Genomic DNA, 24,674 nt, shown 5'->3' on the forward strand with positions numbered 1-24,674 from the left:
GAATGGCTAAAATAAACAAGTCAGGAAATGACAGATGCTGGCGAGGATGCGGAGAAAGGGGAACCCTCCTACACTGTTGGTGGGAATGCAAGCTGGTGCAGCCACTCTGGAAAGCAGCATGGAGGTTCCTCAAAATGTTGAAAATAGAACTGCCCTATGACCCAGCAATTGCACTATTGGGTATTTACCCTAAAGATACAAACGTAGTGATCCAAAGGGGCATGTGCACCCGAATGTTTATAGCAGCAATGTCCACAATAGCCAAACTATGGAAAGAACCTAGATGTCCATCAACAGATGAATGGATCAAGAAGATGTGGTATATATACACAATGGAATACTATGCAGCCATCAAAAGAAATGAAATCTTGCCATTTGCAACAACATGGATGGAACTAGAGCGTATCATGCTTAGCGAAATAAGTCAAGCAGAGAAAGACAACTATCATATGATCTCCCTGATATGAGGAAGTGGTGATGCAACATGGGGGCTTAAGTGGGTAGGAGAAGAATCAATGAAACAAGATGGGATTGGGAGGGAGACAAACCATAAGTGACTCTTAATCTCACAAAACAAACTGAGGGTTGCTGGGGGGAGGGGGTTTGGGAGAAGGGGGTGGGATTATGGACATTGGGGAGGGTATGTGCTTGGGTGAGTGCTGTGAAGTGTGTAAACCTGGTGATTCACAGACCTGTACCCCTGGGGATAAAAATATATGTTTATAAAAAATAAAAAATTAATAAAAAAAATTTTCCTCTCCTTTGCTTATTTTTTTGGGGGGGTGGTAGTATTTTCATTAGCTAAGTATTTTACTACTTATTTTCTGTTTTATTCTGTTTTCCTCCTAGTTTTATTGAGATATAATTAATGTATAACATTGTATTAATTTAAAGCATAGAACATTTGATAAATGTATATATTGTGACATATCATCACATAGGTTTAGTTAACATCTATTACCTCACATAATTACACTTTTTTTTTCTTGTGATGAGAACTTTTTTTTTTTTTTAAAGATTTTATTTATTTACTTGACAGAGATCTCAAGTGGGTGGAGAGGCAGGCAGAGAGAGAGGGGGAAGCAGGCTCCCTGCTGAGCAGAGAGCCTGATGTGGGGCTCGATCCCAGGACCCTGGGGCCATGACCTGAGTGAAAGGCAGAGGCTTTAATCCCCTGAGCCACCCAAGTGCCCATGATGAGAACCTTTAAGATCTTTTCTTTTAGAAACTTTAAAAAAATGTGTATATAATACGGTATTGTGAATTATAGACACCATGCTGTGCGTTAAATCTCTAGAACTTATTTCTCTTACAACTTGATGTTTACATCTTTTGCCCACCTTTACCCACTTCTCTTGCCCATCACCCTTGCCTCTGGCAACCACCAATCTATTCTGTGTACCTGTGAGTTCTGTTTTGTAAGATTTCACATGTAAATGAGAACTCACAGTACTTGTCTTTCTCTGCGTGACTTATTTCACTTCATATAACGTCCTCAAAGGCCCATCCATGTTGTTGCAAATGTGAGGATTTCCTTCTCTCTCTCTCTCTCTGTGGCTCAATACTATTACCGTGTGTGTGTGTGTGTGTGTGTGTGTCTTTATCCAGTCATCCTTCGGTGGACACTTAGATTGCTTCCGTGTCTTGACTGTTACAAACAATGCTGCGATGAACATGCGGCCTCAGTTATCTCTTTAAAATAGTGATTTTGTTCCCTCTATGAATTTGACACCTTATATGAGTGGAATCGTACTGTATTTGACCTGGAATGGGTTCGTTTCACTTAGCACAATGGTCTCAAGTTTCCTCTACGTGGCAGCATGTGGCAAGATCTCCTCTTAAGGTTACTACTCCACTGTACACATACAGCACACCTTGCGCACCCACTCACCTGTCAGTTGGCATTTGGGCTGTTCCCACCACCAGGCTGGTACCATATGCTGCTGTGAACACGCGTGTACATATATCTCTTTGTGACCTGCTCTCCATCCTTTTGCATATACACTCAGAAGAGGAGGAATGGCCGGATCATACAGCAGCCCGTTTCCCCGGGAACCTCCACGCTGCTTCCCACAGCGGCTGTACTATTTCACATACACAGACATTCCAGTTTCTCTGCATTCTCGCCAACACTTGGTATTTTCTGGGTTTTTCACTGAACCTATGCTAATGGTTGTGAGGTGGCATCTCACTGTGGTTTTGATTGTATGCTTGATTGGATGAGGGACGTTTTGCAACTTTTCATGTGCTTTTTGGCCACCTGTATGTCTTCTTTAGAGAACTGTTTGTTCAAGTCCTTTGACTGTTTTATTTTTTTTTTTAAGATTTTATTTATTTATTTGAGAGAGAGAGAGTGACAGAGAGCGTGAGACGGGAGAAGGTCAGAGGGAGAAACAGACTCCCCATGGAGTTGGGAGCCCGATATGGGACTCGATCTAGGGACTCTGGATCATTACCTGAGCTGAAGGCAGTTGCCTAACCAACTGAGCCACCCAGGTGCCCCCTTTGACTGTTTTAAAATTAAGTTTTGAGGGGCGCCTGGGTGGCTCAGTCAACGTGAGCTATATACTCCATTTTGTGTTAATTTTTGTCTATGGCAGATTTCCACATTTCCACTCTCGGCTTCTGGCCCCAAATATGTCTCTCCTCCCCTTCCCCAAGAAACATTTGCCCTTAGCCATGAAAAAGGCCATTAAAATGTAAGAAACCAATGCAAAAATTTATATTTTATTTGAATTCAAAAAATTTAAAATTGCTTTCAAATTCAGGAAAGTACCATAATGCAGGACCCCAGGGGAAGCCTCATATACAGAGACAGATAAATTAAATGTATATACTGCAGACAAGCCAAGAAGGTGTGTAGATTACATATTTACAGTACTTGATGTTTTCTGAAAACCATATTTATACATTTTATTACATTTACAAAAAAGGCTTCCACTACCGTTTACCTACAATAATGAAAAAAAAAATTTACACCTTTTTTCTTTTATTTTTTTGGTACTGTACAAACTTTGTATAATAAAAATATATCTCTGTACAAAAGATTTTTTTTGTTTTTGTTTTACTTTTTTTTTTCCCCTCATGGGATGACGGTGGGTATATGGTGTGGACGGAGAGTGAAAGGCCTAGTTTGCCCCGGTTCCTTCCAAGCCTCTGGAGGTGGTGTGGAAATGCCAGAGGTGGGCACAGGTGACGCATGGCAGACTGGGCGCCCCACCAGCATAGGCTCCTTGGGTGTCTCCTGGGACCCCACAAGGGGACACAGGGGAGGCGACGGAGGCAGGGCTGCAGGAGGAGTCCACTGTGTGGTCTGAGAGGAGCAAAGGATGGGGGAGGGAAGCAGCCAGAGAGCTTCCTGCATTTGTTTCCAGGGAAAGAGAGATGCGCATGTGAGTGAGTGTGTGTCTGGGTGGGTCCTCTCCTGCCAAACCCAGGGATGCGGTGACCCAGAGCAGAGGTGGGCGGCCGTGGGCTCCTGCCACTGGTGGTCCCAGTCCCATCTGCTGGAAACTGACCACCTGTCACTGTACTCTAGCCCCTCTTAACATTTGGCAGATCACTTCATTTGCTTAAGAACCGGGTGTCCCTGCCTCTCCACTCCCTTACGTTTCTATTCGTTATTTCACTTATGTGATAAGAATATCTTAGGCCAGCATGTCACACATGCACAGGTGCTTAGGCCCAGGGGGGGCCTTCCCAAGGACAGAGAAAATGGCTCTAAATGCCACCGTTTGATCCCTAAACTTGTTAATGTCCCAACGATACGTATATGGAATTCAGTAATGACCCAAGCACGATGGAACTCAAAATGAATCGAGCCTACTTGCAAGCAACTGGAGAGCAGGTGACTTTCATTCTGTGCATTCTTTTGGTTCAGGAGCGCTCAGGTCCTCTGTCTGCTGCAGCGAGGGGCTGTGGGGGGCCAGGGGCCAGCACTGCCTCCAGGAGGCCTGGGTTCCGGTTCCTTTCCCTGATGCTGCCCAGCTGGAGGGAAGAGAGCCCAGCAAGGACACACAGGTCCCCTCCCTGGCCCACCAGCCCTGGCCACAGTTCTGCCACGGAGATGTGCCTACTCCCCCTGTATCTGATGCCCTGTTAGACCTGGGCATCCCGCGGCTGGGGTCGTGGACTTTGGAGTCAGACCCACCTGGGCTGGCATCCTGACCGCCTGCTTACTGAGTGGCTTATGTCTCTTCAACCTTTCCAGGCTTCTGTTTTCTCATTTCTAAGACAAGAATAATAATCCTATATTTTGGGTGTTGTAAGGTCTAGAAATGATACACCGAAAGTGTCAGGCACAGAGAAGAAACTCGACACGTGGCAGCCGTTACTTTTGGCAGCCGTTACTTTTTTGGACATGGGGCTTGGCTTGCTCTCCTGTACCGGCCCCTTCCAGACGCCTGCAGACTCGGCTGCCTCCGTCCAGGCCACTGACTTCCTTCTTTTCTCCTTGTCAGTCGACAGCCGACTTGACCTTGGAATCAAGGCCAGATTCCTGCCATCCCTCCCCCAACTCACCCTTCGTTCCCACTGCTGCCCCGGATCCAAACTGACTTTTTAACTCACTGGGATTAGAACTCAATAAAATTCTGTTGGAAAAAATAAGCTACTTTCTAATGTACTTCTTCAGATGTTTTTCTGCCCTTGGGGTCCCCCTTGCTGTCACCCTGCCGAGGAGAACGTCCATGGGCAGACAGCTGGTTTCTGCATGCTGGCCACCGGCTAACACCGGGACTGTGTCCTCACACACGGGGCAGGCGGGGTGTGTTGGTTTCGGTGTGGACGGAGCGTCCCCCCTGGACCTCTTCTCCATGTTTGTGGGGAGCAGGACATGGGGTATCTTTCATACACGTTTCTCTTTCTTAAGCTTCTGTGTTCTCTTCCATAGGACCCAAATGAAGGACAGGAGTGCGTGTTCGTGTGTGCTCAGGCCTGGACACACACGGGCACGCCCACAGGCCGCTTCGCTATTTTAAATCCGTAAGCTTCCTTCATCCGTCTGCAGCGCCCCCGTCGGGGCCCAGTGGGAGTCCGCTCCGGGGTGGCGGGTGCAGATGGTGGCGGGGCGAGGGCCCGAGTCCAGCAGTAGCAGACACAGGCAGAGAGACAGACGAAGATGGGCACCGGGCACTGTGCTCAGGGGGTGACTGCCTGTCCCCTGGAGAGTGGGGGACAGCCAGATCACACCCCAGATTGTAGACAGGAGAGGCAGGGCAGGGTGGGACAGGGAGCAGAAGCAAGTGACAGAAAAGAGACAAAGCAAAAAGGGATAAAGGGGAAAGAAGTAAATTAGCAGACTCGATCTCTGATCTTCCCGAGCTGAGGACAGGGTGTAGTGGGAACATACACCGCAAGACACACATTCTCCCAACATTCTTTTTTTTCCCTGGCAGTATCGACTTCCGCATTAGGCACAAGAGACCCAGGGCTCAGGGGCCACCATGCTTTCAGGGGTGCAGGAAAATGGTTTAATTTTAATTTCTTTCAAAATCAGGAGGAAAAAATACGAATACAATAATAATGGGCATACAGTAATATGTCCAGACTGGATTAGAATCATCTTTATAACAACACAGTTGTCAACCAGCATGTTTAATGTTATTATTATTTTTTTAATGGAGGAAAAGGCCCATGAGAGCCATACCATGGACCTGCCCCTGACTCCCTGACCCCACAGGTCTCCATGATTTTCCTACTTCGGGTTCAGCTGTTCTTCTTGTTAGGCCTCATTTGAATTCATCACCTTATTATTCATTTTAAACGTGTGTGTGTGTTCAGGTGGTTCTTCACACATGCCCTCACGGAGCCAAGAAACACTTACTCTGTGTTTTCGCTTTGCTCCTGCTCTAGGCAGAGCAGGGTGGGCCCCTCTACAGAAAAGCCGCGCTGGGGAGCTGAGGCATGGTTGGAATATTCCAGAGCCCTGATGAGGGACGACACTGGGAGCTACTTAGATTTGGAGCCACCAGCGACATGTGACCTGGAGCTGCTACATTGTGCACAGGTGTGGGGACCCACTGGAGCCTGAGATGGGGAGCGGGGGCTGGGGAGGGGGGTTTACACAGATCAGGGGACATTCTGATTTCTCTCTTACACTGTTCAGTAACTCAGGAACTCCAGGTTCAGAGTCATTATGGATCACCCGTAAGGCCTGATTTATGTCATCAGAAGGGATTATCGTTTTTCCTTTTTGCTTTCTATTTGTAGGAGTTCTGAGTAGGAAAAAGTACAGAGGGCTCATAAAGATGGAAACCTCTGAACTAAGTATGGAATTCTGGAATAATTTCTCCTTCTTTAAATGTTTGTTTCAGATGGGTGTCAAAGGATGTAGGAAAACTCAGTAAGTTAATTATTTGTGTTCAATGGTTGCCTTTGTATATTCTGAAAATAATTTTTATCTCTTTACATATAATTTATCTTAATGCCTACAACTTTAAGCTCAGATTTAAGCCAGGGAAATAATTTAGAGGAGAAACTGGACTCAAAGAAGGGCAGGGAGAACTGGAAACAGGCAGGGGTTGTGTCAACCATCCATTATGCTCTAGGTGATGGCTAATTCAACATGTCAACTCAACAAGGCTTTGGTCAAACACTAGTTTTTTGGTCAAACACAGGTCTAGATGTTGTTGTGAAGGAATTTTTTAGGGGTGTTAACACTTAAGTCAGTAGATTTTGAGTAAAGCAGATTATCCTCCCCATAGAGGTGGGCCTCATCCAATCAGTTGAATGGATAAAAGATTGAGGTCCCTGAAGAGAAAGGAATTCTGCCTCCAGATGGCCTTTGGATCCAGAAAAAATCAACCCCTGATGGAATATCTAACTTGCAGGCCTGCCTTGTGGGCTAAAGACTTTCTAGCCCCACAATCATGTGAACCAATTCCTTAAACAAAATCTCTACCCCCACGCCTGTCTCTATGTATACATACAATACATACATACACATATGTGTCCATCTATGGATGGGTATATGCACATGTGCACACATCCTTCTGTGTGGATGTAGGTATGCAGACGTCTGTGTGGAGATGTCTATGTGTGTATCGTGTGTCTATGTGATGCATGTTTTGTGTATCCACACAGGCACCTCTCTCCGGCGAGCCCTGGCTGGCATGTTCTACTCGGGTATTTTGCCATGCCCAAAGGCTAAGAAGAGCACCGCCTCTGGAGTCAGCCTGCCTGGGACTGGGACTAGATTCCACCCCTGCTACTTACCAGCTGTGTGATCTTGGTCAGGTTCATTCCTTTTCCTATACCTCAGTTTTTCCATGAATGGGGACAACAGCAGGAGACGCCTTACAGGGGGGCTGTCCCCAGCCTGGCATCTGGCACACAGCCCTATGGGTACTTGGCCCTGCCCCCCCCCCTCAGGTTGGTAGGCGAGGGTGTCCCTGTGCACATGTGTGTCTGCCACCCACACTCTCCTCACCGGCTGCCGGAGGCGGGGCTCTCGGTGGCGCGGTGGCGGTGGCAGCCAGGCCTGGAGGCTATACCGCGGTACACACTGTGCTGACTGTGAACTCCGCCTCAGTGGCCATGATGTCTGTGGGCTGGATGTTGCGGTCGTACATCGGGTTCTCGAAGGTGGCCCGAACGTTTGTGTTCTCATGGCCAGCATAGCCATTGAACGGAACTTTGGGTCTTCTCCTGGGAATGAGAGAGTGAGTGAACCAAGACAGACAGAGAGACAAAGTCAGGGTCTGAAGGGGGAGAGCGGGGGCATGGGAGGTTGCGTCCTCCATGCAGAAGGCCCCAGGAAGGCTGTGGGCTGGGGGCCCCACCCTCCCTCAGGTACCTGTGCTTGTACAGATACAGAACGAAGCCCGCGATGATGAGTGCGATGAAAGGCACCAGGATTGCGGCTGCCACCGAACTGCTGTTGGAAGCAAAGTGGCGGCCAATGGACTCGGGGTCGGACTCCAGCAGCCTGAGGTCTGCAAAGTTGCAGAGCAGAAAGCTTACGTCACAGAGGCACAGATATGTGAGGGGACAGCCCCCAGGGCCGGTGTGGCAGTGGGTAGGGAGGTCATCCCCTGTGGCCCAGACACGCCGGCTGCCTCCCGCCACACGCTGCCTGTCCAGCAGAAGATGCCCCACACATGCTGGTCAGTTAACACATAGAGGACCGTGTTCTGTCCCAGGTAGGCCAGTCCGTGGGAGAACCTAAAACCACGTCACAAGATAAAATCCTCAAAGGGTGCTGCCTTCACAAGTTTTGAAACTTCTTTTGGCCACAGAAGCCTCTTGTTGGGTGAGACCTTACCAGAAAGCCAAAATACAGAACAGGCCGGGGGGTGGGGGGTGGGCCTGCGTGGGTGGTGTGGAGGATGAGGTGGGAGCCACCTCGGCTGGGTCTCCCCCCTCTGCTGCGGCCCTCCTGGCACAAGGTTGGGGGTGTTCCGAGGGGCACAGGGACGAACGCTAAGTGGCCCCCCTCCCGGGGTGGACGCTCCAAGAGGGGACAGTTCTGACCCGGGGGACAGGGAGTCAGTTGGGAAGCCAGAAGGAGAACTCCAGCTTCTGAGTTCTCGCTGGTGTGTCAGGCTGAGGGGCAGGGGAACTGTCTGCAGGAACTTGAAGGGCTGCTCTAGGGAAGAGATCTCACTCCTTGCTCCTCACAAGGGCGAGCTAAGAGCTCCCCTAGTGGAGGAGAGTGGGAATGACAGGGAAGCGGATTTCTGCTAAGACAAGGAGAAGCTTCCGGAAGGTCCGAGCTGCGAGGAAGTGCAGGCAGGGCCTGTGGGCATGGTGGTGTCAGCACCTGGGTACATAAAGCTGGCTCTTGAGCGCCCATGGATGCCTCCTGTCTCCCCTCCCACCACCTCGGAGAAACCAGCCTCCCCCTCCCCCCCTCCCCACTAGGGTCTGAGGCTCTGGGTCAGGGGAATCTCTGAAAGAAGGAGACGAAATGTCAATGACGGTAGCAGACTGGGTAAAGATGCCAGGGGAGAACCAGCTTTCCAGACTGAGAGGGGAGGGAAGCCACTGTTTGTAAAGGCACCCCAGAGAACCCCACATCTGCATGCTTCCGGGTGTCTGGGTGGTGCCCAAGGGCTGGCTGGCTGGTGTTGCTGGGGGCTGTATTTGAGACCTAGTGTCCCTTAAGCTGGGGCTCTCAACTCCAGGCCTGGCCAGGAGACTGTGTGGCAAAGGTTGAGGCTATTATGCATATGTGCTTGTTTCCGGGGACATACTCCACAGTATTTATCAGAATCTCAAAGGCGGCCACGACCCCCAAATGGTTAAGAACCCTTGGATTTGGCTGTTGAACTTCGCTCTTCTACCTAACTCCTCCCCCAACCCCAACCCAGGATACAAGTGTTTCCCTTCCTGGGGCAGATGCTAGTTACCAAGTCTTTGAAAGCCGAACTGCCCAAAGCCTTGGCCCTTGACTGAGCCTTGGTAGATGAACGTGCCTCCGGGGGACTCTGAGGAGACCTGCAAAGGTGAGAGCAGAGGCTGTGAGATGGGGGCACATCAGGCTGAGCTACATGTCCTCTTGGCATGCACTGTCAGACTCTGGTGTCGCCGGGACTGCAGTGTGGAGGTGGGGTGGGTTTGTAGGAGGTGGGAAGGGGCTTCCTCAGCTACTGGTCCCATCACTTAATCCATGTGGGCCTCTCATTTGTCAGGCAGGAGTAACAACGGTGCCTGTGCATAGGGTGGCGGTGAGGCCTGCGCCCATTCACACACAGAAGGCACTTAGACCACTTCTGGGCCCAGAGAACTGCCTGCCGTTATCACTGTGATGAAAATGACTGCCAAGAGCCCCTGGAACCACTGAGCCATGATTAAAGCATACCTGACAGACTTAACGAACTTTGGATGGTTCATCACAGTTCCAATAGCTACTAATTTCAGAAGGTAGCTGGGGATCTGAGTCTTCTCGGCTCATCTGTCTTGTCCCTGCAGATGCACCCTGACTTCTCAGCTCTCTGCTACTCTGGCCCCACAACCTCTCCTTCCTTCCTACCCTTCCATGTCCAGCATCAACAATCCGAGACCGGGAACCACAGGTGTGACACGTGACATGATGCTGAAATCCATCTCCCCCCCATATGAGATTGGAAGGTACTAGAAGAGTACATCATTGTAGATCTGCCTTCTGCCTTAAGAATGCCCTAGAGGGACGCCTGGGTGGCTCAGTTGGTTAAGCGGCTGCCTTCGGCTCAGGTCATGATCCCAGCGTCCTGGGATCGAGTCCCACATCGGGCTCCTTGCTTGGCAGGGAGCCTGCTTCTCCCTCTGCCTCTAGCTTGCCACTCTGTCTGCCTGTGCTTGCGCTCTGTATCTCTCTCTCTCTCTAACAAATAAATAAAAATCTTTATATAAAAAAAAAAAAAGAATGCCCTAGAATGCAGCAAGGCTTTCCTACAAGGGAAGGCAAGAAAGCCACATCTCCTCCCCCATGTTCTGGTCTCACAGCTGTGCTAAGTCGTCTGGAACCCACATCCTCCATTGTGAGTGGCTATTTGAAGTAGTCATCTGGGACGTTCTCCCATACCCCAGCACCACACCATTACTTCCTGCTTGCTTGAATTCACTCTTACACTGCTGTTCTGTTCCTTGCTTTCAGCTCAAACATCAGACCCTACTCCATATCACTCAGATGTGTTGGCCCTCTGGACACTCAGGCTCCTGGCCTCCTATCTTTTCCTTTATCTATTTCACTAGCAGATGAGGACTCCCTTGATTCCAGTCCTGGCCCCCAAAACACCCTCCCAAGTTTCCATGTTGATCCTACGCTTCTCCATCTCTCTCCTCGATTCCCTGCCAGTGATCTGGGACTCAGGGATGGAGCAAGGGGATGGGAAGGTCCAGGACTGAGATTCTGCAGCACTTACATGCCCATCTAAAGCCCAGTGATCATCTTTGAACTTGTTCACAAAGATTTCCACAGGCCCTGTAATCTGGTAAACCTGGAGCAGGAGATGGAAATCTTCTTTCTTGTAAATTCCTGGGAAAAGGAAATTCAGAGAGTACAGGAAAGATCTGGAAAAACACCCAAGTTCAAATCTGCGTGTACATGGGATTTCACGTGTTGATGTTGATGTAAATGTGGCATGCACAACCGCCAGGAGGTAAGTATAGTGTTGCCTGTGAGTTTGTTTGGGCTGATCGTGAGGGCACACAGAGTGTGCGCATGTGTGTTATCGACAACTGGATTGCCGACCTGGGTTTGTGACCCTACTAACACATGCACATGTCAGAATAAAGTGAATATGATTTTGCATATGTTAATGTGTCCGTGAATGCAGGAATATGCCTTCCGATTTCATGCGTGCAGGATTGCATGAGGCAAGTATGTGGTCTTCTGTGAATGTCTTCACGACTCAGCCTTCCAGCAAATGAGCGAACCCGACAGTTCAGTGGTATGTGTGCACACGCTCACACGAATGCGTGGCTATGATTGTGTGTGGGCTGTGTGTTAATGTCCACATCCATTCACTCATGCATTCCTTTACCTGTCCATCTTTTCCAGAAATGTTTTTCTGAGAGATTTAGTTTTTCTGATTATAAAAAGATTGAAAATCAAAGAAATTGTGGAAAATGCAGAGATGCAGGGAGAAAAAACAGATCACTTCTGATATCACTAAGAAATAGTCCCTGTTAACCTTTTGGTGGGATTATTTCCAATTTTCTTTCTTTTTTTAAGATTTTATTTATATGAGAGGGAGAGAGCAAGAGAGAGTGCACATGTGGGAGATGCTGCAGAGGGAGAGGGAGAAGCAGACGCACCGCAGAGCAGGGTGCCAGTGGGATCTTGACCTGAGCGGAAGGCAGACACTTAACTGACTACCCAGGTGCCCCTGTGTTTTCTTTCTTATGAATACAATTTTTCCTTTAAAAACTGGAGTCATGGGGTATGTGTGCAGTGGTATGTGTGCACACGCTCACACGAATGCAACAGCAAGGTCAACGCTGCTGGGTGGTTCAGTGGGTTAAAGCCTCTGCCTTCGGCTCAGGTCATGATCCCAAGGTCCTGGGATTAAGCCCCGCATCCGGCTCTCTGCTCAGCAGGGAGCCTGCTTCCCTTCCTCTCTCCCTGCCTGCCTCTCTGCTTACTTGTGATCTCTGTGTGTCAAATAAATAAATAAAGTCTTTAAAAATTTTTTTAAAAAAACTGGAGTCACATTATAAACGTGCCAGGGTAGGTCCATTTGCCCCCAAATTGGCACACTATTTTATCTATCAGATGTATTACAAGTAAATGTCCAGTTTGTTATTTTTGGACAATTTTCTCTTTGTGGTTTTTATGTAATACAGATAGCCCTTTAATGTGAACATCCTTTATTTAGGAATATTTGACTCTCTCCATAGCTATGTTTTATGATAAAAATTCTTAGAAAAATAATTAACAGGTTCAGTAATTTTCAAAGATCTTAACACAAACTGTATCAGTGTCTTCACTGGACCTTGACCAGCACTAATGTTTACCACTTAAAAAAAAAAATCTTAGTTGGATAAGTGGAAAATGACATTTTCTGTTTACTTTTAGGTTTTTTTTTTTATTACTACTGAAAAATATTTTTTCTTTCATTTATTGACTGTATTTTGTTTTCTGGGAATTCTCTGTCCCTATTTTTGGTTCAGTTTCAGAGATTTTGGTCTCTTTTCTCTTAAGAGTCCTCTTCAAGTTATTAATGTTTGTCATCTAACTATTTCCTTTTAGTCCCTGGTGATTTTGTCATGCTGACAAAGATGAACAGACAGTTTCTCCTTCTCCTGCCCATCAGACTAGTCCCCCCAGGACATGAGGATGCAATGACAGTAGACTTGTCCTTGTAGAGAATGTGTGCCCACCCACCCCTACCACCCCTACCGCCCACCCCTGTAAAAGCAAGGCTTTTACAGGGATGGCCTACTCCTTACCAGCCAAGTGCACCTCCACACCACTGTGGTCAATCATGGTGGCGTTGACCTTGCTGTTGACAACCTGGAAGCCAGTCACTCTGAGCATGGCTGGCTGCTTCTTCCCCTGGTACTCATAGGCCCCTTTCCATAGGGAGTTCTTGGCAAAAACATCCCCAGGAACTGGAGGAATTGAGAAACAGATGTGAGAGAGACTGAGGCCACCTGGTGGCTGATCCCAGTTCACTCACTGAGATTGTTTTCTCCAAAGCCTAACAGGGGAGAGGTTGGTGGAGTGCTCTGGTCCTCTTGTGATCCAGAATGGAACTTGAGCAGAGTATGATGCCAACTCTGGTTTCCTTCTTATATAACACACATGCTAATGTGGTAAGTAAAAGTATAAAATTCAAAAAAGTATGTCATACTCTAACTTCTCCAAAGACATACAAATGGCTACCAGACACATGAAAAAATGTTCATCATTAGCCATCAGGGGAATTCAAATAAAACCCACATTGAGATACCAACTTACACTAGTTAGAATGGCCCAAATCAACAAGACAGTACACAACAGGTATTGGAGAGGATGTGGAGAAAGGGGAACCCTCTTATACTGTTGGTGGGGATGCAAGTTGGTGAAGCCACTTTAGAAAACAGTGTGGAGATTCCTCAAAAAATTAAAAATAGAGCTACCCTATGACCCTAAAATTACACTACTGGTAAATACTGGGTATTTACCCCAAAGATACAGATGTAGTGAAAAGAAGGGCCATCTGTACCCTAATAGCAGCAATGGCCACAATTGCCAAACTGTGGAAAGAGCCAAGATGCCCTTCAGCAGACGAATGGATAAAGAAGATATGGTCCATATATACAATGGAGTATTACGTCTCCATCAGAAAGGATGAATACCCAACTTTTGTATCAATGTGGATGGAACTGGAGGAGATTATGCTGAGTGAAATAAGTCAAGCAGAGAAAGTCAATTATCATATGGTTTCACTTACTTGTGGAGCATAAGGAATAACATGGAGGACATTAGGAGAAGGAAAGGAAAAGTGAATTGGGGGAAATCGGAGGGGGAGATGAACCATGAGAGACTGTGGACTCCAAGAAACAAACTGAGGGTTTTGGCGGGAAGGGGAGGTGGGGGGATGAGTGAGCCTGGTGTTGGGTATTAAGGAGGGCACATATTGCATGGAGCACTGGGTGTGGTGCATAAACAATGAATCTTGGAACACTAAAAAAAAATAATAATAAAAAAAGAAAAATTGTGTATTGATACATGGTACAATGTGGATGAACTTTGAAAATATTCTGTTCAATAAAATAAGCCAGACCCCCCCCCCCCCAAAAAAAAGATACGATAGTCTATAATAATTTTTCATTAGTCGGGCCACACCTATAGTTATGTGTCCAGTTCTGGACATTGCCCTTTGAAAGAAACAATACCTGTGTTAAAAAAGGAACCATTTCCAGGAAGTTCCCTGGGCAGGACTTGGATCTCTGTATCTGTATGACTACACATGGGCCAGTCCTGTGCTGAGGTGGTGGGGGAGTGGTTTGTGGTAATCAATGGTTCCAGAGCTCAGAGCTCTGGTTGTGTTTCTGGAAGGCTTTGGCCTCTTCTGGATGAGGTTTCTGTTTCCTTCAGGCTCACTTCCTCCTGAAGTTTGTCAGGGGAGGGTAGTGGGTGGGGGAATCTGTTTGGCTCTGTAGACAGTTTTCACACCCTTTCACTGAGTACTCGGAAAGTCATATGCATGTTTCTGGGTGACTAGGTAAAGGAATCAACACCAGTTTCTTGTTCATCTGGAAGATCTGGACCATACCTACCGGAAGCCTGGGTGAGTGGTGGCTCCCGGGCAGTATTGATGGGTCTCCCACTAGGCCGGACCTCTGCTGGGGAAAGAGAATAGAACAACATGGGTTTAACCTCTGGTCTACACTCCACTAGAAAAATAATGGCCACCTCTCTGACACTAGGTCAGTGGGCTCTCTGAGATCTTGTTTTGCATTTATCCTGTTAGATGGGGGAGTAGATACTTTGATGGTCTGATAGATGCTATGGACCCCTTTAGGGAAAATAAAGCATAATGAGTTAAAAGGAAATCCATTTTATCAATTATAGTCATTGATATTTTAAACAAAGAATTAGAATGCAGGTAGATATGTGATCCTTTATCACTGCATTAAATAACAGAATATAGAAGCAGGTCCAGTCACTACCATATCCTTGAAGTAGTCAGAAATATAAGCAACATTTCATGTCAGAAACAACTGTAATATAATATGAAAATCTTTGCAATTTTTTACTGGTGACAAAGCCACAAGTATCATTAACACTACTATGGGTTTTGGTCTACATTTTAAATTAAAGCAAGTGTTAAATTTCATCAAGAGGTAAAGGGAAATAAAGCTATTTTGCTAACATTGTACCTAGATCTGCAGAATATCCTCTATTGATGACCCTAGGTTGAAAAGCCCTGTCCTGGACTCTGTTTTCCTCCCAGATGCCTGGCATGAAGGAGGACCTTCCACCAATCAAAAGCGAACTCTTTGAGGTCTGGTGGGGCTTTGAGTGGTATGCTCCCTTCCCTCGGTGTGATGATATTAAGACTGAAGCCCAAAACAATTGCTCTGTCTTGCACCATGAACCAGAATTCCCAGTGCTGCTTCTCTGGCCATCCACACCAGCATAGCTCCCAGCATAAGAGATGCTCAAGGAGGAGCACGAAGGGGCTGCACTTGGGGTGCCCCAGGGCTTGGCTCCTCTGGCGATCCCCACGATCAACACCCACAGCAAGACCTCCATGTCGGATCACATCACCCAGTCCCCGCTCAACACAGTCTGGGCTTCCTTGCATTCGCCTAGTCTGTGAAGCCTAGGGAGCGAAGGTGGCAGGTGACATGACTGGGGCCCTGGCCTATGTCTCTGCCATGAAGAGCCTGAACATCTGGTCCCTGGCCTTGGGCCTCCTTCTAATCAGTACTTCCACCATTACTTTCACCCCTGGCTCGCTGATAATTCTCTAAGCAATTTCTGAGATCATAAAAGGTTATGGAGACTACTAGTAGCTGCCCATGCCCGAGGCTGTCACCCCTTTCACAGCAGTTTGTATACGCATCAGTCTATAGCTGAATTCAGTAGTGCACTTGTATGTGGGGATCAAAAAAGATGAGAAGCCCTCACAGGCAAAGTCAGAGGCCCTGGGCCTGAGTCAGACACTGCAGGTTCGGATCCCAGCAGCTACTTCATGATGTGTGACCTTGACTGGTCACTTTACCCCTCAGAGTCTCCATCTCCTCACTGGAATGTGGGAAAATACTGAAACATACCTCACATGTCTACACTGAATAAATGAGGTTATGAACACGAAGGTCACAGTTAGCCAGTGTTAATGTCTTTTCTTCTTTAGCACAGAAACAACAGAAATATCTGCCTCAAGGAACGGCAGACTCTCCCTACTATCTCCTTGAGGAGGCTTGATTTTGAGCACAGTCCTTCTGACTCCACAGGGCAGCCACTATACAGAAGGCTGTGGAGAAATTTTCCACAGTGGCTCAAAGTACTTTTATGAAGTAAATGTCTTTATTGTCTTAGGTTTTATAACATAAAGGGAGTAGGACGGAGAAAGCTTACAGGCCAGAAGCTGTGCCAGGCCATGTTATTCACATTATTTCACTTACTTTTGCTCTCAAAACTGTGAGGTACAGAGTACTATCTTCATTTTATAGAAGAGAAACTCGTTAGGAGGCAGAGAAATGAAGAGGCTTGCCAAAGATCACACAGTAAGGGGTTGAATTGAAATTCAACTGCATCTAAAGCATTTTGTACTTTTATATACAGTTATATAATAGCATCAAAAACAATAAAATACTTAAGACTAAATGTGACCAAGGAAGCGCAAGACATGTATAATGAAAATGATAAACCATTGTTAGAAGGAATTAAAGATCTAAATAGATGGAAAGACATCCCATGCTCATGAATTGGAAGACTTAATACTGTTCAGATGGCAACACTCCCCAATCTAACCTACACATTTACCGCAATCCCTGTCAAAATTCCAGCTGTCTGTTTTGCAGAATTTCATAATCCAATCCTAAAATCCATATAGAATTAAAAGGGGATCAGAAGAGCCAAAACAATCTTGAAAAAGAAGAACAACACTTCTCAACTTCAAAACTTATTACAAAGCTATTATAATCAGAATGGTGTGATGTCATAGAGGCAGTTATACAGATCAATGGGTAAAACCGAGGATCCAGATATAAGCTCACATATTTATGGTCAAATGATCTTTGACAAGGGTGCCAAGACAATTCAAAGAAGAAGAGTGAAGAATAGTCTTTCCAACAAATGGAGCTGGGGCATGCAAAGGAATGAATTTGGATCCCAAACGACTACTCCCCCACCAACAAAAAACCCCACAAAATAAACAAAAGACCTAAATATAAGAGCTAAAACTATAAAACTCTTAGAAAAAAAAATAGACATGTTTTCATGACCTTGGATTTGGCAATGGTTTCTTAGGTATGATATGAAATCATGAACAAAGAAAATATAGATAAATTGGAGTTCATTAAAATTAAAGACATTTGTGCTTAAAAGGACACCAAAAGAAGGTGAAAAGATCCAAACTCATCAAGTTGTATATATAAAATATGTGCATTTTTATGTATTAATTATATCTCAATAAGGCTGTAAAAAAAAAACTCCATTTGAAAAAAAAAAAAAGAAAAAGAATTTAACACAGGGCTGTGTTAAAATGGAGCTTGAAATGTGACAGTCTAATTTCATTTCCAGTGATGAGTGAAGTAAAGGAGAAAGTACTTGTAAATTTTAAGAAAAGAAAGTGAAAGACAACTCATAAAATGGGAGACAATATGTACAAATCTTGTATCTGATAAGAGTCTTATATTCTAGATATATAAAGGACTCTTGAAGAGACTCTGGACCAAGATGGTGAAATAGGAGGCTCCTAAATTCCCCTCCTGCTATGGACACACTGAATGTACAGCTACACATGGTTCAATGGCAGGAGTTCAAGTAGAAGAAAGGATCTAAATATAAAAGCGTAGGAAACTATAAAACTCACTGATATAGATAAATAGATGGTTAAATTCAGAATACTCTAATATTGTAACTGTGGTGGGTGAATAAGTTATAACTCTAGTTTGAAGATTAAAAGACAAAAGTGTTAAAAATAACTACAACTGCAGGGGCACCTGTGTGGCTCAGTTGGTTAAACATCTGACTCTTGATCTCAGCTCAGGTCTTGATCTTAGGGTGATGAGTTCAAGCCTCAAATTGGGGTCCATGCTGGGTGTGAAGCTTACTTAAAATAAATCCAAAAACTCAAAACTAGAACTGTAATAATTTGTTAATGAATATATGTATAAAAAGATGTCCACTGTGACATCAAAAACAAAAAAATGTAGGAGGGGAGTCTAAAAATGTAGGGCTTTTGTATGTATTCAAATTAAATTGTGATTTGCTTTATTCGTTTGCTTATACATTTATTTAATTTACTTACTTTTAAATAAGCTCCATGTAAAGACCCCATCAAAAAGGAGAATTTCAGGGGCGCCTGGGTGGCTCAGTGGGTTAAAACCTCTGCCTTCAGCTCAGGTCATGATCCTGGGGTCCTGGGATCAAGCCCCACATTGGGCTCTCTGCTTCCCTTCCTCTCTCTCTCTGCCTGCCTCTCTGCCTACTTGTGATCTTTGTCTGTCAAATAAATAAATAAATAAAATCTAAAAAAAAAAAATTCAAACATGCATTAAAAAAAAAAAAAAAGGAGAATTTCAGACCAATATCCGTGATGCATATGGATGCCAAGATTCTCAACAAGATCCTAGCTAATAGGATCCAACAGTAGAATAAAAAGATTATCCACCATGAGCAGGTGGATTTATCCCTGGAATGTAAGTGTAGTTCAACATTCACAAATCAATCAATGTGACAGAACAAATCAATAAGAGAAGAGAGAAGAACCACATAGTGCTCTCAATTAATGCAGAAAAAGCATTTGACAAAACACAGCATCCGTTCCTGATTAAAACTCTTCAAAGTACAGGGATTGAGGGAACATTCCTCAACTTCATAAAATCTACCTATGAAAAACCCACATCAAATATCATTCTCAATGGGGAAAAGCTGACAGCATTCCCTTTGAGATCAGGAACATGACAAGGATGCCCACTTTTGCCACTGTTGTTCAACATAGTACTTGAAGTCCTAGCAACAGCAATAAGAAAACAAAAGAAAATAAAAGGTATTCAAAGAAGAAGTCAAACTCTTTCCCTTTGCAGATGACATGATACTTTATATGGAAAACCCAAATGACCCTACTCCGAAACTACTGGAACTCATACAGCAATTCAGTAATGTGGCAGGAAAATCAAGGCACAGAAATCAGTTGCTTTCTTATACACTAACAATGAAAACATAGAAAGAGAAATTAGAGAATCCATTCCATCTATTATAGCACCAAGAACCATAAGATACCTGGGAATAAACCTAACCAAAGAGGTAAAGGATCTGTACTCAAGGAACTATAGAACACTTATGAAAGAAATTGAAGAAGACACAAAAAGATGGAAAAGCATTCTATGCTCATGAATTAGAAGAAGAAACATTGTTAAAATGTCTATACTGCCCAGAGAAATCTATACTTTCAATGCCATCCCGATAAAAATTCCACTGGCGTTTTTCAAAGTGCTAGAACAAACAATCCTAGAATTTGTATGGAACCAGAAAAGACCCTGAATTGCTAAGGAAATACTGAAAAAGAAAAGCATCATGTTGCCTGATTTTAAGCTTTACAACAAAGCTGTGATCACCAAGACAGCGTGGTACTGGTACAAAAACAAACACATAGACCAGTGGAACAGAGTAGAGTCCAGATATAGACCCTCAACTCTATGGTCAACTAATCTTTGACAAAACAGGAAAAAATATCCAGTGGAAAAAAGACAGTGTCGGGGCGCCTGGGTGGCTCAGTGGGTTAGAGCCTCTGCCTTTGGCTCAGGTCATGATCCCGGGGTCCTGGGATCGAGCCCCGCATCGGGCTCTCTGCTCAGCGGGGAGCCTGCTTCCTCCTCCCTCTCTCTCTGCCTACTTGTGATCTCTGTCTGTCAGATAAATAAAATCTTAAAAAAAAAAAAGACAGAGTCTTCAATAAATGGTTTGGGAAAATTGAACAGCTGTGTATAGAAGAATGAAACTTGACCATTCTCTTATACCATACACAAAGACAAATTCAAAATGGATAAAAGACCTCAACTTTAGGCAGGAATCTATCAAAATCCTAGAAGAGAACATAGGCAGTAACCTCTTCGACATTGGCCACAGCAACTTCTTTCAAGACATGTCTCCAAAGGCAAAGGAAACAAAAGTGAAAATGAACTTTTGGGACATCATCAAGATCAAAACTTCTGCACAGCAAAGGAAACAATCAACAAAACAAAGAGGCAATGCACAGAATGGGAGAAGATATTTGCAAATGACAGTACAGACAAAGGACTGATATCCAAGATCTATAAAGAACTTCTCAAACTCAACACACACAAAACAGATAATCATGTCAAAAAATGGGCAGAAGACATGACCAGACACTTCTCAAAGAAGACATACAAATGACTAACAGACACATGAAAAAATGTTCATCATCATTAGCCATCAGGGAAATTCAAATCAAACCCATATTAAGATACCACCTTATACCAGTTAGAATGGCCAAAATTAACAGGACAGGAAACTACAAATGTTGGAGAGGATGTGGAGAAAGGGGAACCCTCTTACACTGTTGGTGGGAATGCAAGTTGGTGCAACCACTTTGAAGAACAGTGTCGAGATTCCTTAAGAAATTAAAAATAGAGCTACCCTATGACCCTGCAATTGCACTACTGGGTATTTACCCCAAAGATACAGATGTAGTGAAAAGAAGGGCCATCTGTACCCCAATGTTCATAGCAGCAATGACCACAATTGCCAAACTGTGGAAAGAGCCAAGATGCCCTTCAACAGATGAATGGATAAAGAAGATATGGTCCATATACAAAATGGAGTATGATGCCTCCATCAGAAAGGATGAATACCCAACTTTTGTATCAACATGGATGGGACTGGAGGAGATTATGCTGAGTGAAATAAGTCAAGCAGAGAAAGTCAATTATCATATGGTTTCACTTACTTGTGGAACATAAGGAATAACATGGAGGACATTAGGAGAAGGAAAGGAAAAGTGAATTGGGGGAAATTGTAAGGGGAGATGAATCATGAGAGACTTTGGATTCTGAGAAATAAACAGAGAGTTTTGGAGGGGAGAGGGGTGGGGAGTTAGGTGAGCCTGGTGTTGGGTATTAAGGAGGACACGTATTGCATGGAGCACGGGGTGTGGTGCATAAACAATGAATCTTGGAACACTGAAAAAATAAAATAAAATTAAACAAACAAACATAAATAGGGTCCATGCCCAGTGCAGAGCCCTGTGTGGGGCTTGAACTCATGACCCTGAGATCGAGACCTGAGCCAAGATCTGAGCCGAGACTAAGAGTCAGATGCTTAACTGACTGACCTACCCAGGCCCCAAGTTGTTACTTGCTTTAAAAAGACTGTTGTAAGTATAAGATGTTTTAGGTAGGCCTCATGGTAAACACAAAACCTTTAGTGGATACACTAAAGGTAAAGAGAAAGGAATTAAAACAAACCACTACAGAAACTTGCCAAATCCCAAAAGAAGAGAATAAGGAAAGAAGAAAGGAACTAGGAACTATAAAGCAGACAGAAAAAAAAAATTAAGAAAATGGCAACAGGAAGTCCATACTTATAAAAAATTACTTTAAATGTAAATGGACTAAATTCTTTAATACAAACACAGAGAGTGGCTGAATGGACAAAAGAAAAAAAAAAACCCAAAAAACCAAGAAATAGCAACACAGTAACAGCAGGAGACTTTAATACCTTCCTTTCAACCACAGATTGATCATCCAGGCAGCCAATAATTAAGGAAACACTGGGCCTAACTTACACAGTAGATCAGATGAACTCTACTCAAGTGCACATAGAACATTCTCCAGGACAGATCATATGTTAGGCTACAAAAAATTATTTTTTTTTCCAAGTAATCCCATTTTTTATTTCTCAAAATCATTTAAAATGCCAGTTAAGGAATAGATGCATGGCTATTTCTTCTGTTCTCTGTTTCTCTTTTTCATTTAAATATTCCTTTCTGTTCTGTAGACTGAATTAAGGAAGCAAAAAACTATTACTTATAAACAGTGTCAACAATTGCTTTATTTTATTTTATTTTATTTTATTTTATTTTATTTTATTTTATTTTATTTTATTTTATTTTTCAGTCTTTATTTTTTTATTTTATTTTTTAAAGGATATTGTGTATTTGTTTATTTATTTATTTTTAATTTATTTTCAGCATAACAGTATTCATTATTTTTGCACCACACCCAGTGCTCCATGCAATCTGTGCCCTCTATAATACCCACCACCTGGTACCCCAACCTCCCACTCCCCACCCCTTCAAAACCCTCAGATTGTTTTTCAGAGTCCATAGTCTCTCATGGTTCATCTCCCCTTCCAATTTCCCCAAACCCCCTTCTCCTCTCTAACTCCCCATGTCCTCCATGCTATTTGTTATGCTCCACAAATAAGTGAAACCATATGATAATTAACTCTCTCTGCTTGACATTCCTGAACTTCATCAAAACTATCTGTGAAAGACCCACAGCAAATATCATCCTCAATGGGAAAAAGCTTGCAGCCTTCCCGTTGAGATCAGGAATACAACAAGGATGCCCACTCTCACCACTCTTGTTCAACATAGTATTAGAAGTCCTAGCAACAGCAATCAGACAACAAAGAGAAATAAAAGGTATCCAAATTGGCAATGAAGAAGTCAAACTCTCTCTCTTCGCAGATGACATGACTATACGGAAAACCCAAAAGACTCCACCCCCAAACTACTAGAACTCATACAGCAATTCAGCAACGTGGCAGGATACAAAGTCAATGTACAGAAATCAGTGGCTTTCTTATACACTAACAATGAAAATACAGAAAGGGAAATTAGAGAATCGATTCCGATTCCATTTACTATAGCACCAAGAACCATAAGATACTTGGGAATAAACCTAACCAAAGAGATAAAGGATCTGTATTCAAGGAACTACAGAACACTCGTGAAAGAAATTGAAGAAGACACAAAAAGATTGAAGACCATTCCATGCTCTTGGATCGGAAGAATAAACATTGTTAAAATGTCTATACTGCCTAAAGCAATCTATACTTTTAATGCCATTCTGATCAAAATTCCACTGGTGTTTTTCAAAGAGCTGGAGCAAATAATCCAAAAATTTGTATGGAATCAGAAGAGACCCCGAATCGCTAAGGAAATGTTGAAAAACAAAAATAAAACAGGGGGGGGGGCGTGCCTGGGTGGCTCAGTGGGTTAAAGCCTCTGCTTTCGGCTCGGGTCATGATCCCAGGGTCCTGGGATCGAGCCCCGCATCGGGCTCTCTGCTCAGCAGGGAGTCTGCTTTCCTTCCTCTCTCTCTGCCTGCCTCTCTGCCTCCTTGTGATCTCTGTCTGTCAAATAAATTAAAAAAAATAAATAAAACAGGGAGCATCACGCTACATGATTTCAAGCTTTACTACAAAGCTGCGATCACCAAGACAGCATGGTGCTGGCATAAAAACAGACACATAGACCAGTGGAACAGAGTAGAGAGCCCAGATATGGGCCTCAACTCTATGGGCAAATAATCTTCGACAAAACGGGAAAAAATATACAGTAGAAAAAAGACAGTCTCTTCAATAAATGGTGCTGGGAAAACTGGGCAGCTATATGTAGAAGAATGAAACTCGACCATTCTCTTACACCATACACAAAGATAAACTCAAAATGGATAAAAGACCTCAACGTGAGACAGGAATCCATCAGAATCCTAAAGGAGAACATAGGCAGTAATCTCTTTGATATCAGCCACAGCAACTTCTTTTCAAGAGATGTCTCCAAAGGCAAAGGAAACAAAAGCCAAAATAAACTTTTGGGACTTCATCAAAATCAAAAGCTTCTGCACAGCAAAAGAAACAGTCAAGAAAACAAAGAGGCAACCCACGGAATGGGAGAAGATATTTGCAAATGAAAGTACAGACAAAAGGTTGATACCCAGGATCTATAAAGAACTCCTCAAACTCAACACACACAAAACAGACAATCATATCAAAAAATGGGCAGAAGATATGAACAGGCACTTCTCCAATGAAGACATACAAATGACTATCAGACACATGAAAAAATGTTCATCATCACTAGCCCTCAGGGAGATTCAAATTAAAACCACATTGAGATATCACCTTACACCAGTTAGGATGGCCAAAATTAGCAAGACAGGAAACAACATGTGTTGGAGGGGATGTGGAGAAAGGGGAACCCTCTTACACTGTTGGTGGGAATGTAAGTTGGTGCAGCCACTTTGGAGAACAGTGTGGAGATTCCTCAAGAAATGAAAAATAGAGCTTCCCTATGACCCTGCAATCGCACTACTGGGTATTTACCCCAAAGATACAGATGTAGTGAAAAGAAAGGCCATCTGTACCCCAATGTTTATAATAGCAATGGCCAAGGTCGCCAAACTGGGGAAAGAACCAAGATGCCCTTCAACGGACGAATGGATAAGGAAGATGTGGTCCATATACACTATGGAGTATTATGCCTCCATCAGAAAGGATGAATACCCAACTTTTGTAGCACCATGGATGGGACTGGAAGAGATTATGCTGAGTGAAACAATTA

The 24,674-nt window shown here is 44.2% G+C and overlaps 1 protein-coding gene across 3 annotated transcripts in view; it reads right to left on the reverse strand.

The window, feature by feature from the left end:
- Positions 1-2,706: 2,706 nt before the first annotated feature.
- Positions 2,707-24,674, reverse strand: part of CSMD2 (CUB and Sushi multiple domains 2) — a 607,752-nt gene continuing 585,784 nt past the window's right edge. For 2 of the 3 annotated variants that reach the window (XM_082686557.1, XM_082686555.1), the window contains 7 exons: positions 14,689-14,754; positions 12,874-13,035; positions 10,845-10,957; positions 9,351-9,438; positions 7,796-7,934; positions 7,430-7,647; positions 2,707-5,161 (listed from right to left, as the gene is read on the reverse strand). In XM_082686557.1, the coding sequence (XP_082542683.1) occupies positions 7,488-7,647; positions 7,796-7,934; positions 9,351-9,438; positions 10,845-10,957; positions 12,874-13,035; positions 14,689-14,754 (728 nt within the window). In that variant the 3' untranslated portion in view covers positions 2,707-5,161; positions 7,430-7,487. The remainder of the gene's footprint in view (positions 5,162-7,429; positions 7,648-7,795; positions 7,935-9,350; positions 9,439-10,844; positions 10,958-12,873; positions 13,036-14,688; positions 14,755-24,674) is intronic. The other variant, XM_082686556.1, reaches the window with a different exon arrangement.

Source organism: Mustela nivalis (genome assembly GCF_964662115.1).
Source record: "Mustela nivalis genome assembly, chromosome: 10".
Classification (NCBI taxonomy): Eukaryota; Metazoa; Chordata; class Mammalia; order Carnivora; family Mustelidae; genus Mustela; species Mustela nivalis.